Here is a 13,333-nt window from a genome sequence, read left to right on the forward strand (position 1 = left end):
AAACTCCCAGTGGGGCCACCTGGTCTGGCATGTTGTTACAGCCGCCCACACATATTGGGACCCTGCCCACCCAGAATGTTGGCTTCAATGTCCACACTCCTGTCCCATCCATGCTGTAGCCCACCAATCCCTGTGCCCACACAGTGTGATGCCCAGCTCATTGCCCAAAGTGTACATGGCCAAATGGCTCTACCTGCTCCCCCTGCATTCCCGTGACACACATCTCTCAGAAACAAAGGTTTGGGATGAGATACCAAGTTTCTCAGTCCCAGCCTGGCCAAAACAGTACCAGCAGTAGTCAGCGGTGAAAGGTAGAGCCCCTGCTGAGAATATGCAACAGCAGAGCCTGTACCTGGTCTCCAGTGGTGACCGTGTGTGAAGACCTGGCCTGTGAATGTATCTGTTTTTGCCTTTCTCATTAGTCCTCCTGCTGCCCTCCTGTGTCCCTCCCAGAGCCTGTGGAACCACAAGGTAGCCCTCAATTTGTGTCCTCTTAGGATGCCGCACAGTGCAAAGGCGAGAAAAAGGAAGACGATGCCACAGAAGGTGGTTTCACAGGAGAGCACATTGGCATTTATTTCAGAACAACATGTGTGCAAACAGCAAAGCAGAGCACGGGGACCCAGCACTGCGAACATGGTAGAAATATTGGGCTGGTGTGGAAAGAAGCCTGTGTCCTAGATCACAGACCATAGGAAGAGGTACAAGTCTAGGGCCATACAGCCAGGCCTCCCCAGCCCAGGCCCTGCAATTGGGCTCTTGGTCTCTGGTGTCCTCCCACAGCTGGATCACTTAACCTGCAGGTGACAGAGATAGCATCAATGGGCATCCCAGTGACAGCAAAGGTGGGGGCAGCAAGGACCCAAGTGGCCTGGATCACTGTGCAGCCCAGGCTCCTCCGCTATACCCCACACCACTTCCACCAGAGCTCTCTACCTTGAACAAGGTGACTGTGGTGCTGTAGAAGAGGCTCAGCAGGAAGAGCACGATGAAGGTGGAGGCAGTGGTCCACAGGTTCTCGAAGCCCTCTTCTTCGGCGTTCACCTCCCCCTCTGCAGGGGACATAGGAGGGGGGTCAGCAGTGCCTGCAGCCTATCTGGGGCTGGGAGCACAGGATGGCGGACAGCCAAGGCTGGGGTGGACACAGGCAATCAGGCAAGCAGGAGCAGACAGGGACAGAAAACTTTGTGAGGGGGGTCTGGGTGGCAGAAAGAGCGGGGTAGTCATGGCGCATTGACATGAGAGAGGGCAGAGGCAGGGACCCAAGGGACTGGGCTTCCAGTGAGTCCTGGACCCTCCTTGAGCAAGGGGCACAGCCAGAGCCACTTGGCTAAGAAGCAGGGGTGGTGTGGAGTGTGCAGGGGTAAAGTGAGGGCCAGGCTGCTCCTGATCACCTCCCCAGGGACTCTGATAATAGGAACAGAGCCCAGAGTACATCCTGGTTGGATGGCCCTGCCCTAACAAAGTAACAGAGGCTTGGGAATCCTGTGTAGCTACTGCTGCTCTACCAGAGTGGCAGATATGTGGGGGACATACTGGCTGGCAGTTTCTGTCCTACGAAAGTTACAGAGGCCTGGGACATCCTGGCTGATCTTGTCCTACCAGAGTGACAGAACCTGGGGGCACCAGCTGGCACTTGCTGTCCTTACCAGAGTGACAGAGGCCTGGGGACAGGGGCTGGACTGGGACAGAGGCAGAGGAAGCTCTGTGGGACACAGTGAGATGCAGCTGTCAGGGTATATCTGCAGCTCAGGGGAGACAGTAGGAGCAGTCCCAGGCCAGCAGCACTCCTTGGGTGTAGGGACCTTACTTGGCCTGCCTGCAAAGCTGTGCTTTATTCCCTGTGCCCCAAATGGGTGGGTTGTATTTGCCTGCAGGACCATCTTGCTAATGTTGATCCTAGAGACCTGCTTACAGAGGGGCCACCCCTTTCCTGAAGGCTGGGTCTGGACTCCAAAACCTGCTGCCATTTGCATCGGACCTTGCTGCATTGTGTAGCCATTTTTCCCCAGAGTCTTCCTGAAGGGCACCTCCTTGGGCATCCCCAAGTTCAGGCTGATCTCTCTGAGAAGCTACAGCAGCACTGCCCTAAGGGGTGCTCTGAACTCTGTCTCTGGGACTAGGGATGGTGCCACAGCCAGAGTCTAGGCCAGACTGGGCCATAAAGCAACTCCATGGCAAAACAGAGGGAAAAGCAGAGCATGAGACAAGCCCTGAGGCAGCAAAATTAGGGGAGCCACTGCTGTGGTGGCCAGAAATGTGTGTGTGTGTGTGCGCACGCATGCCTGAGTGCTGAATCTGTGCTGTGTGTCCACCTGCTCCCATACACATGTATGTTCCTATGTGTCTTTGTGCCTAGTGCATGTACATGCACAAGCCTCTGTGTGTACCTGTCTCGTGTCTATGTGCACTTGGGTATAGATGGCCATGTGGCCATGCATGTGTTATGCGTGTGATGGTGTGCATGTGTATCTGTTTGAGTGTCACCACCTTGCGTGTTTGTGTATGCATTCATGTACATCTGTGTGCCTGTGTATTGGTGTGCGCAATGAGTGCACACACACGTGTCTGGCTTCATATCCCTGGGTGTGCCTGTGTGCTGACTATACCAGCATGGGCAAATGCTCAGCTGTCTGTCTGAAACAGCTACAGGGTCTTCAAGAACACACACTGCCTGTGTGAGCATCACCAAGGAACCAAGGCCTTCCCAAGCACTTGGAGGCCAAGTGCATGGGCAGGAATGGGTGAGGTAGAGGGGCTGTAGGCAGTGGACAAGAAGGGCACAGCATAGCCATGCCCCAATAGGCCAGGCATTGGATACTCAAAACCAGCATCTTTTGAAGGGATCTTTTTATTTCTAATTTTAGGAAATGCAACACTGCACACCCGAAATGGTTAGTTTGCACACAAATAACAGAGCAACTGAACCACAGTGCCTGGGCTGGCTGGGCAGCATGGTCAGTAGCAGGTGCGGGCCGTGTCAGACATGATCAGGGACACGTTGTACAGGGTGGGTTTACCAGTGGACTTGTCCACGGTCCTCTCAGTCACCACGTGGGGCAGGGCCTCGTGGCCCACGACACAGGTGAAGGTCTCTCCTGAGCTCCAGTCTTCCTCGGTCACTGTCAGCAGGCTGTGGGCATAGTAGAGACCTGGAGACTGGGTCTCGGGTATCGGGGCGCTGGTCACGTACTTGTCCGAGGACAAGGTCTGCCCACTCTGTAGCCACTGCACAAAGAAGTCTGCGGGTGCAAAACCCTTCACCAGGCAGAAGACGGTGGCCTGTTCGTGCAGGACCAGCTGTTCCCGGGCTGGGGGCAGCACATACACGGCAGGTGGGTGCTTGGCTTGCTCTGTGGGCAGAGAGGAGTTGGTGAGCACAGGGCTAGTGGGGGACAGGTGGGGTCCTGGGAGTGAGCGGGGTGGGGGCCGGGCCTACCTGTGTGCTTGGAGATGGTCTTCTTCAATGGGAAGGGCAGGTCCTGGTGAATCACAGTGCACGTGAATGCCTTCCCAGAGTCCCAGTCTTCCACACAGGCACTGGCCTCACCCTTGACACTGAGGGTGCCGTTAGGTTGGCTCACAGGATCTGCAATTTTGGTTGGCAGGTCCTTGCCATCCTGGTTGGCCCAAGAGATATTCAGTCCTCCACGGTGGGTCAGGCTGGTGACCAGGCAGGTCAGCTTGGCAGACTTGTTTAGGAAGGTGCCAGCAAAAGAGGGTGGGATGGGGAAGACTTCGATTTCTATGGATGGAGTTGCTGTGGGGAGAACACTGATGTGAGTGATGGTTGGATGTGAAGTCAGGGAAAGGTGTAGAGCCTAGGGCCAGCCCTGCCCCAGGTGCTGCTTGGTGCCACCTGACCTGTGTCCCCACTGCTCCCTGCCCTGCCCTTGGTATCTCCAGAAAGCCATAGCTCAGGAGCAGGTGGCCAGGTCTGGGGGGCATCCGTTCCACCCGAGTGGACAGCTGTGGGGTTACCTTGGACTGAAGGATGGTCTGGGCAGGGGATGGGCACTCACTGGGGATACACACGGAGGAGGACACATTCTTCTTGAAGGTGCCTGACTTGTGATCCACGCGGCAGGTGAACACCTTCTGGGCCAGCCAGTCAACCTCGGTGATGGTCAGTGTGCTGGTAACCTTGAAGGTCAGGGGCTGGGAGACTGTGCTCTCAGCTACCACCTGGTCTGTGATGAAGCCAGACCCCACAGGTACTCCGTCCCGTAACCAGGACACTGTGATCTGCTTGGGGCTGAAGCCCGTGGCCTGGCAGATGAGTTTGGATTCTCCAGAGTCGAGGAAGGTGTCTCGGGGTGGGACAAACACGGTCACATTGGGAGCCTGCTCGCTGGTCGCTGTGGCGAGGAGACAAGGTGTGAGCCTCGCCTGGCCCTAATCTCTGTGCTGTCCCTCCTGGCCTTGCCAGGGTCTCTGTCCCCAGGGAAAGCCTGGCTCTTACCTGGAAATGGTATTTCCACATTCTTGTTTTTGCTGCCATGCTTGACCTTGCACACCAGGTGCCTGTCTGTGACCTGGGTGATGTCCTTGGAGGGCAGGAGCACCTGGGAGGTGGCTGTATACTTGCCTCCTATCAGCACCTCTGGGAAAGTTCTGACGACCTGGCTCACCTTAGAGCTATTGTCATAGGTCCAGGAGAAGACGATGTCATTGGGCAGGAAGTCCCGTGCCAGGCAGCCCATAGACACCTGGCTGTTATCCGACAGGGAGCTCTCGCAGGTGACGAGGGGAAAGAGGATCGGGTCGGATGGGCTTGCTGGTGACCCAAGAGGCACAGAAGAGAAGAGGTGTGTGAGATGATGCTGGTTTTTATTCCCTGTACCGGGGATCTGTCATTACCTCCCTCCCACATTGGATGCCCCTCAAGAGGGCTGGGCTGGGCTGGCCTCTGAAGGCTGGGAGGACAGGGCCAGCTATGTTTGCAGGCCATGGGGTGCTATGAGGCCTTGTTGGTTCTGATATAGGACAAGGGTGAGGACGCTGTGAGGCCAGGCCTCGTGCAGGGCAGGCGGGCCTGTGTGCTGCCAGGCCAAAGAACCTCACTGGCCCCATTAGAGGAGAGTACAAAGAGCTCAAAGGACCCAGGCTTCAGGGCCACATGGGAAGCCAAGAGCACACTGAAGGCAGCTGCAGCTCTGCATGGGCATATGGAGTAAGCAGCATTACAACCTGCCCCGAGGGCTCCTAGGCCTGCAGTGGGGCTGTGTGGGACAACAGCAAGGCTGCTGTGATGGACCAGACACCAGTGTGACGCCACCTCAGCACAGCCTGATCAGGAACACTGGCCCAGCACAGCATCCCCAGGGGTAAGCTGCACCACTGCTCAGCCCAGCTGAAGCCATGTGGCCTTGCAGAGCCCTCCTGAACCAGCTGGATAGAGCTGTGATGAGTTGGCCAGTGCCATCCAACTCAGCCAGCTCAGGAGAATTCATTGCAGCCCAGCCCAGTGCAGTTTAGCTCAGCTTGGCCCAGCTGACCCAGCCCAGCTCAGTCCAGTTCAACACAACGGGGCTGAGCCTGCCTCACTGTGGCTCTGCTAAACTCAGCCAAAGTCAGCTCAACCTAGCTCAGCTCAGCCTAGCTCAGTTCTCCAAACTTACCCAGCATAGCTCACCGAGCTCTGTCCAGCTCTGCTAACTCAGCCAAGCTCATCCAGCACAGTTCAGCCTCCTTCAGCCCAGTGCTGCTCAGCCTAGCTCAGCCACCTTGGCTCAGCTCACTTTAGCTCACTCAGCTCAGTCCACCTCAATTCAGCTCAGCTTGACTCAGCTACTTTACCTCAGCTTGCCCAAGTTCAGTACAACGTGGCTCAACCTGGTGTAGCTCAACTCAGTTCAGTTCAGCTCTGCTAACCAGATCTCCAACTAGCCCAGCTCACTACAGCAGGGCTCTACTAACCAGATCACTTTAGTCCAGCCTAGCCCAGCTCCATTAGCTCGGCTCTGCAACCCAGCTCAGTGCAGCCCAGCTGCATTAGCCCAGTTCAGTTCAACCCAGCCCTGCTCAGCCCAGACTAACCCTGTTCCACTAGCCCAGCTCAGTCTAGAGCAGCCCAGCTCTACCAACCCGGCTCTACAAGCCAAGCTCAGCCCAGCTCAGCTGTACTAGTTCAGTTGAGCCCAGCTCAATCCAGTCCAGACCAATCCTGTTCTGCTAGCCTAACCCAGATCAGTTCAGACCAGCTTGTCTCTTCTCAGCTCTGCTAGGTCAAGACAGTCCAGCTCATCCTAGACCAACCGTGTTCTGCTAGCCCAGCCCTACTCAGTCCAGCCCAGCCCAGGCCAAGCTAGCTCAGTTTAGACCAGCTAAGCTCTGTTAGCCTAGCTCATTTCAGCTCAGCCCATCTCTGCCTGGCTCTGTTATCCAGCCCAGCTCAGTCCAGACCAACCCTGTTCTGCTAGCCTAACCCAGCTCAGTTCAGAATAGTTCAGCGAGGCTCAGCTTGGCTCAGCCCAGCCTGGCTCTGCTAGGTAAGGCCAGTGCATCTCAGCCCAGACCAATCCTGTTCTGCTAGCCCTGCCCAGCCCGGCCCAACCTAGCTCAGTTTGGACCATCTAAGCTCTGCTAGCCCTGCTCAGCTCAGCCCAGCCCAGCCTGGCTATGCTAGTTCATCTCAGTCCACCCCAATCCAGCCCAGCTCTGCTCAGCTCATCTCAGCCCAGGCCAATCCTGTTCTGCTAGCCAGCCTAGCCCAACTCAGCCCAGCCCAGCCCAACCTAGCTCAATTCAGACCAGCTAAACTCTGCTAGTCCAGGTCAGCTCAGTTCAACCCAGCTCAGCTCAGACCAGTTCAGCTCTGCTAGCCCAGTTCTGCTAGCTCAGCCCAGCTCAGCCCAGCCCAGCCCAGCCCAGACCAGTTCAGCTCTGCTAGCCCCAGTTCTGCTAGCTCAGCTCAGCCCAGCCCAGCCAAGCCCAGTTCAGCTCAGCTCAATCCTGCCTGGCTGTGCTAATTTAGCTAAACTCAGACCAGTTCAGCTCTGCTAGCTCAGTTTTGCTAGCTCAGCTCAGCTCAGGCCAGCTCAATCCGCCCTGGCTCTGTTTAGCTAAGCCCAGCCCAGCTCAGCTCAGCCTAGCTCAGCCCAGCCTAGCTCAACTCAACTCAGCTGGGTCCAGCTCAGCCCAGACCAATTCTGTTCTGATAGCCAGCCTAGCCCAGCTCAGCCCAGCCCAGCCCAACCTAGCTCAGTTCAGACCAGCTAAGCTCTACTAGTCCAGGTCAGCTCAGTTCAACCCAGTCCAGCCCAACCCAGCCCAGCTCAGCTCAGACCAGTTCAGCTCTGCTCAGTCCAGCCCAGTTCTGCTAGCTTAGCTCAGCTCTGCTCTGCTAGCCCCAGTTTTCCTGGCTCAGCTCAGCCCAGCCCAGCCCAGTTCAGCTTAGATCAATCCTGCCTGGCTGTGCTAGTTTAGCTAAACCCAGACCAGTTCAGCTCTGCTAGCTCAGTTTTGCTAGCTCAGCTCAGCTCAGGCCAGCTCAATCCACCCTGGCTCTGTTTAGCTAAGCCCAGCCCAGCTCAGCTCAGCTCAGGCCCGATCAATCCACCCTGGCTCTGTTTAGCTCAGCCCAGCCCAGCTCAGCTCAGCTCAGGCCCGATCAATCCACCCTGGCTCTGTTTAGCTAAGCCCAGCCCAGCTCAGCTCAGCCTAGCTCAGCCCAGCCTAGCTCAACTCAACTCACCTGGGTCCAGCTCAGCCCTAGACCAATCCTGTTCTGCTAGCCCAACTCAGCTCAGTTCAGACCAGCTAAGCTCTGCCAGCCCAGCGCAGCTGTACCAGCCTAGCTCAGCTTAGCTCAGCTAGGTTAGCTTAGTCCAGCTCAGTGTAGCTCAGTGTAGCTCAGCCCAGCCCAGCCCAGCTCTGCCTGGCCTAGTTTAGCTCAGCCTAGCCCAACCTAGCTCAGTTCAGACCAGCTAAACTCTGCTAGTCTCGCTCAGCTCAGCTAGATCAATTCAGCCCAGTTTAATCCAGCTCAGCTCAGCCCAGCCCAGCTCAGTCCATCCTGTCTCTGCTAGTTTAGCTAAACCCAGCCCAGCCCAGCCCAGCCCAGCTCAGCTCAGCTCAGCTCAACCCAGCTCATCCCATACCATTTCAGATCTGCTAGCCCAGCTTTGCTAGTTCGGCCCAGCCCAGTCCAGCTCAGCCCAGCTCAGCCCAGCTTAATCCGGTTCAGCTCTGCTAGCCCAGCTTTGCTAGTTCAGCTCAGCCCAGCCTAGACCAGACCAGCACCAGGAGACCTCAGCTGAAACACTCCACAGCTGAAATCTGCACAGCCCAGCTGACTTCCATCACCCTTAATCTCTCCTCTGGCATGCATGTCCTGGTCTCTCACCCCGCTGGGCCAGACTTTAGGCTGCAGAGGCACCCAATCAGTCACTACGACCCCTTAACAAACAGGAAAAGTATATCCCTGCAACTTTAAATTCATTGAAATATCGAGAGTTTCGATCAAGAAAGTAGGGGCATTTCTGAACAAGGAAAAGTTCTTTTTCCTCTAGAACTGCGAGGCTTGGCTATGCAGGTAGGAAGCGCCCGGGGGAGCCTCCCTCAGAGCCTGTGCTCCTGGAAGACCCCCTTAGCCTAGATCCCTCCTTCTGACTTTAAGTTCCATCCAGGTCAAAACCATCGTGAAAAACAACCATATAAAGCATTTTATCTAAATTTGCCACTTAAAATTCTTGTTTGCCACGAAACTCTTTAGAAAGCATGATAATAGTCTAAAATAAAATCTGCATTGATAACTTAAATGGATACAATGCCATTGGTCCTTTGTACATTTTAAAGCACCATGAACTGAATGACTAATAGTTAATAAACCTTAGAGCTCCTGGTGCCCATTTCTCCTTGACATATATTTCTGTGAGTGACCCAGACAACAGTCACTCCAAGGATTCACAAATACATTTCATTCCCTTTATCCAACAATAAAGACTGATTCTCTTTCCAAAAGAAACAAGGATCAAATACAAACTTTTAAGAGAAACAAACACGGCAGGGGTGGCTGCCTCTTGCTTACCATGTTGGGTGCCCAGTCGCTGGGAGGTCCCGAGGATCTTTGGCACAGAATATTTCCTTCAAGTCCATTAAAACTGGCTGGTTCACAAAGAGCCAGTTGGTCTGGTGGCAGAAGCCACTGCCACACATTCCCAGGTCTGAGTGGTTCTGGGACTCCAAGCTGAAGCCAGGTCCAGCAGCAACCCACACTCAGACCTTAGCCAGCAGCTGGTCAGCAGGAAGCTGGGCAGAGGCGAAGCTTTCTGTGTTGCCAGAGATCTAAAGGCTTTTCCTTTGCATTATCTGGCTAAATTTCTCTTAATCCACCAACTAAGATGTTTAACCAAAATAATCCAAGATAATATACATCTTACCTCAAAGGTCTCCTAAAGTGACTACTCAGTGAGTAGTCTTAAAAAATACTTAGGAAGGCATCTTTATCAGAATAGCAAAGTGTTTTTTCTTAATCATAAAACTAGCTTAAATATTGTGAACACATTCATTGTAAAAATAAATGCTTCAGTTATTGGACAAAGCACTGGTATTAGCACATAGAAGAACGCTAAAGCAATTAAAAAACTTTCCTAAATACACTAATAAACTGTCCCTAAGACTTCAGGTTCATGCACATCACACTTCAAAAATGAATACAATTTAACAGTTGATAAGCTATTTTTGAAAACTGAGCTAAGACTCAAAAATGAAAGCCACATAGCAAAAAAGGGACTTTCCAGTTCCTACCAGCATCTGAGACTTATTTTAGAAATGCAAATGACCCAGGTGTTGTTTTGCTCAGCAGGAACTTTCAGATCTGTGGGGCTGGGCAAAACAATTTCAAAACCACCTCTTCAGAACCACAGCTATAAATTTACCTATTCTGTTTTCTTGCTTCCTAAAATAGATTCTCCATGTGACCAGCTTCCTGCCACCTGCTGCAGGTGTCCTGGCCCCAGGCCATCTTGATTCTAACTCACATCTCGGGATAGCTTCATTGACTTAAAAAATAAACTTTATTTATTATTGTCAAAACTCAGGCCCAATTCCTGCCAACAGTACCAAATTCCTATTCCTTGGTTGAACCTGCAGCAATGTCAGTTCCAGACAGACATGACTCACAGTTGTTAACTGAGTATTAAAAAAATTAAAAGTTTAAACACCTAGATATTTGAAAATGGAATATGCTTGCGAATGTCTCACATTTAAAGTCACAATTTTCTTAGCCATTCTCCTCTGGAGCCCCTTCAGAGACATCCTGTCTTTTAAACTTAGTAAGTCTGTTTCCCAGCATTTTCTCCTCTGTGTGTCTGGACAGAGCCAGATCCCTCTCCTCAAGAGCCTGTCAGAGCAGATGCTGCCCTATGGGTGTGGGTGTCCAGCCACCCGTTCTCCCCAAGGCTATGGCTACATGTTCTTCTCACTGAATTCACTCCCTCAGACCATTCTTTATTCAGACCAGTAAATAGTTTTAAATACTATCTAGCTCAGAGCATACATCACCATTCTAAAGAAAATACTCCACTCCGCACCCTGTGTGTGGCAGTCCAGGCACTCTGACAACGCAGTCACTGAGGTGCACCCCTCATCCAACATTGATTCCAGAACTGGACATCCCCAGCCCAGCCAGAGATGTCCTTTTCCGCACACTACCGAAGGTGGCTCCCAACCCCAGCCCCTGTTTAGGGGGCTCAATCACTGCAATGAAGTACCGGTCCTTAATATACTTTTTCAAAGACATCAGAACATCTACAGAGGTGCTCAGTCCTGACACTCCTGTCCAGCTGTCCAGATCCCCTTGAGGCCACTGAGGTGATCCTACAGTTCCCAGAAAACCTCAGACAAAAGCAGAGAGCGAAGGCCCTGAAGAGGCTGTTCTTACCTGAGGAGACGGTGACCAGGGTCCCGGAGCCCCAGACATCCATAGCATAGTAATCACAATGGTGCAGTCTCCATCCGCACCCCACAAAAACCCTGAGTGCCTGGCCAGCATTGTGTCCCATCACCCAGAGACCCACACCTGACCCCCGTGGACATACCCAAGTCACTGTGTCAGGTCTGTGACTCCACTGGCCCCCAGACATCCAAGTACCAGAAGCCAGATGTCTGCTAGCCTGGGAAGGTGACCCTAAACTGACACCCTTGGTTCTCACAGGGACCCACAAAGTCTCCAAGCTGACAGAGCCCAGTTATTCAGCTGTCACCCTGATTTCACTCCACAGAACACCGGCATGGACTCCTGTCCAGGACCCCTGAGGCTGAAGAGGGCTGGATCTCCAGCTCCCCAAATCCCTTTCCCACTTTCTAAAATATCACGGTCATTCTGACAGGAAGACTTAGACTCTGAGTCTCCGCTGGTGCATTAGAATGGGGACGGTGCAGGACTCACCTGAAGAGACGGTGACTGAAGTCCCTGAGCCCCAGACATCAAGCCAGTTGTCACATTGTGACAACCATGGGAGGGTTCCAGACAAGAACTGGTGCCAGGCTGGGGCCCCAGGACCCCCCTAATAGGTGACCAGAGCCCAGAGAGACCCAGCCGCATGGACCAGGATAGAGGGTCTGTGTGGACCTCAGGATCCCTTTCTGGCCCCCTAGGCTTGGGGCCAGGCAGTCCTTCCTGGCCTGAGACCCAGACATGATCATTTTGCCCCCAAAATGCTGTAAGCCCCATAGAGTTGAATAGGAAAAGGAGCTGGAAAGACTTACCTGAGGAGACGGTGACCAGGGTCCCTGGGCCCCAGTAGTCAAAGTAATCACACTGCCATGGGCCCCCTTAGGGGATGTACAAAAACCTGACCCACTCCAGCCTGTGTGGCAGCCAAGGTGGGAAGGGCAGGACTCAGAGTCCCATGTCCAGAGCATGATTCTGCCACCCTTTGTCCCCAGAGCAAAGAGTCCCTATCCCTACAAAAGGACCAGTGGCAGAACAGAGAGCCTCACACCCCCAAATGACCCCCATGGGTCCCAGATGCAGTTCCAAAGAACCACTGGAAATACCTATCCCAGACCTGCGCCCAGACCAAGGAGGCTAAAGAAATTCATCTCACCCAAGGAGATGGTGACCAAGATGCTGGATCCCCAGGTCTTGGGGCTCTCCTCAAGTTGAACCTAGTGAAGACTGAGGGCAACATAGACTAACAGGACCCAGAGACCAGTGATAGAGGGAATCTTGTGGGCCACAGTTCCCAGGACCACTTCTTGGCCCCCAAAGCTGCTCCTGTCCTTCTTGGCCTGAGACTGACACTCGGTTATTCTCCCCGCACAATGTAGCAAAATCCTCAGAGTTGAGCAGAAAAAGAAGCTATAAGGACTCACCTGAGGAGACGGTGACCAGGGTCCCCTGGCCCCAGTATTGAAAGTAGTCACACTGCTGTAGGCCCCCTTAGGAGGTGTACAAAAACCTGACCCCCTATGGCCTGTGTGGCCAGCCATGGCAGAAAAGCCAGGTCTCAGGGTCACAGTGGAGCATGGTTCTGTCACCCTTTATCCAGGGAACAAAGTGCCATATCCGCACAGACAGGCTGCCAGCAGCCTCATGGGCCTCCAGAAGACCCTGCAAAGACTGAAGCACCTCTGGAAATCTTTCCCATTTTCAGAGAAGGCTGGCCCCAGACTTACCTGAGGAGACGGTGACCAGGGTGCCAGAGCCCCAGACATCGAAGTACCAGTAGTAGCACAGCCTCTACCCTTAGGCTGTGCCTGCACAAAAACGCCTCCCAGGCCCATCCCTCCTGACCCTGTTGTCCCCAGATGCAGGACTCACCTGAGGAGACAGTGACCAGGGTGCCCTGGCCCCAGAAGTTGAAGTAATCATAGACCAACTGAGCTGGCCTAGTGTCCAGGGCCATCAAAACCCCAGCCTGGGACTGGGGATTTGGCTCAGTGGTTCCGCCGCCTGCCTCACAAAAGTGAGAGAGAGAGTTCGATCCCCGGTACAAAAAACAAAACAAAACAAAACAAAAAAACCCCACCTAGCCTGGGGTCCTGTAGCCCTATCCCACCCTGGGCCCATGCAGACACTGACTCTCACTGGTCTTCTGGGTCATGGTGTCCCTGCTCTGAACCCCAGGGCTGGCCTGAACATAGCACCTCTACTCTGCATCTGGTCACTGGGAAGCCTCCTCTCACTTTTCAAGACCACAGAGCCTTTTCCTACTTCTCTAGCTGCCCTACCCAACAGGGCTCTGCAGGGCTGTTGGCTATAGGCTGTCTGCTGTTGCTGAATGGGTTGGGTTTTTGTAGAACTGTCAGTCACTGTGGCCCCAGTTAGCACTGTGGTTCTAGGCTCAGCCAAAACCCCTGGGCAGGAGGCAGGGGTGGAGGCAGG

General features: G+C 53.8%; 2 gene segments (V, D, J or C); both read right to left on the reverse strand.

Annotated features, from left to right (window-relative positions):
• LOC104859009 overlaps window positions 1–11,735 on the reverse strand; it is a 71,756-nt gene extending 60,021 nt beyond the window's left edge. Inside the window, exon 1 of the C gene segment in view lies at window positions 11,713–11,735.
• LOC104859011 lies at window positions 559–9,454 on the reverse strand. The segment is given in 7 exon segments: window positions 559–797; window positions 937–1,052; window positions 3,021–3,353; window positions 3,440–3,760; window positions 4,023–4,358; window positions 4,463–4,777; window positions 9,032–9,454. Coding segments are annotated over 6 exon segments (1,356 nt in total).
• Window positions 11,736–13,333: the final 1,598 nt, after the last annotated feature.

Source organism: Fukomys damarensis, unplaced genomic scaffold, assembly GCF_012274545.1.
Source record: "Fukomys damarensis isolate Sample0158 unplaced genomic scaffold, DMR_v1.0_HiC HiC_scaffold_25, whole genome shotgun sequence".
Lineage (NCBI taxonomy): Eukaryota > Metazoa > Chordata > Mammalia > Rodentia > Bathyergidae > Fukomys > Fukomys damarensis.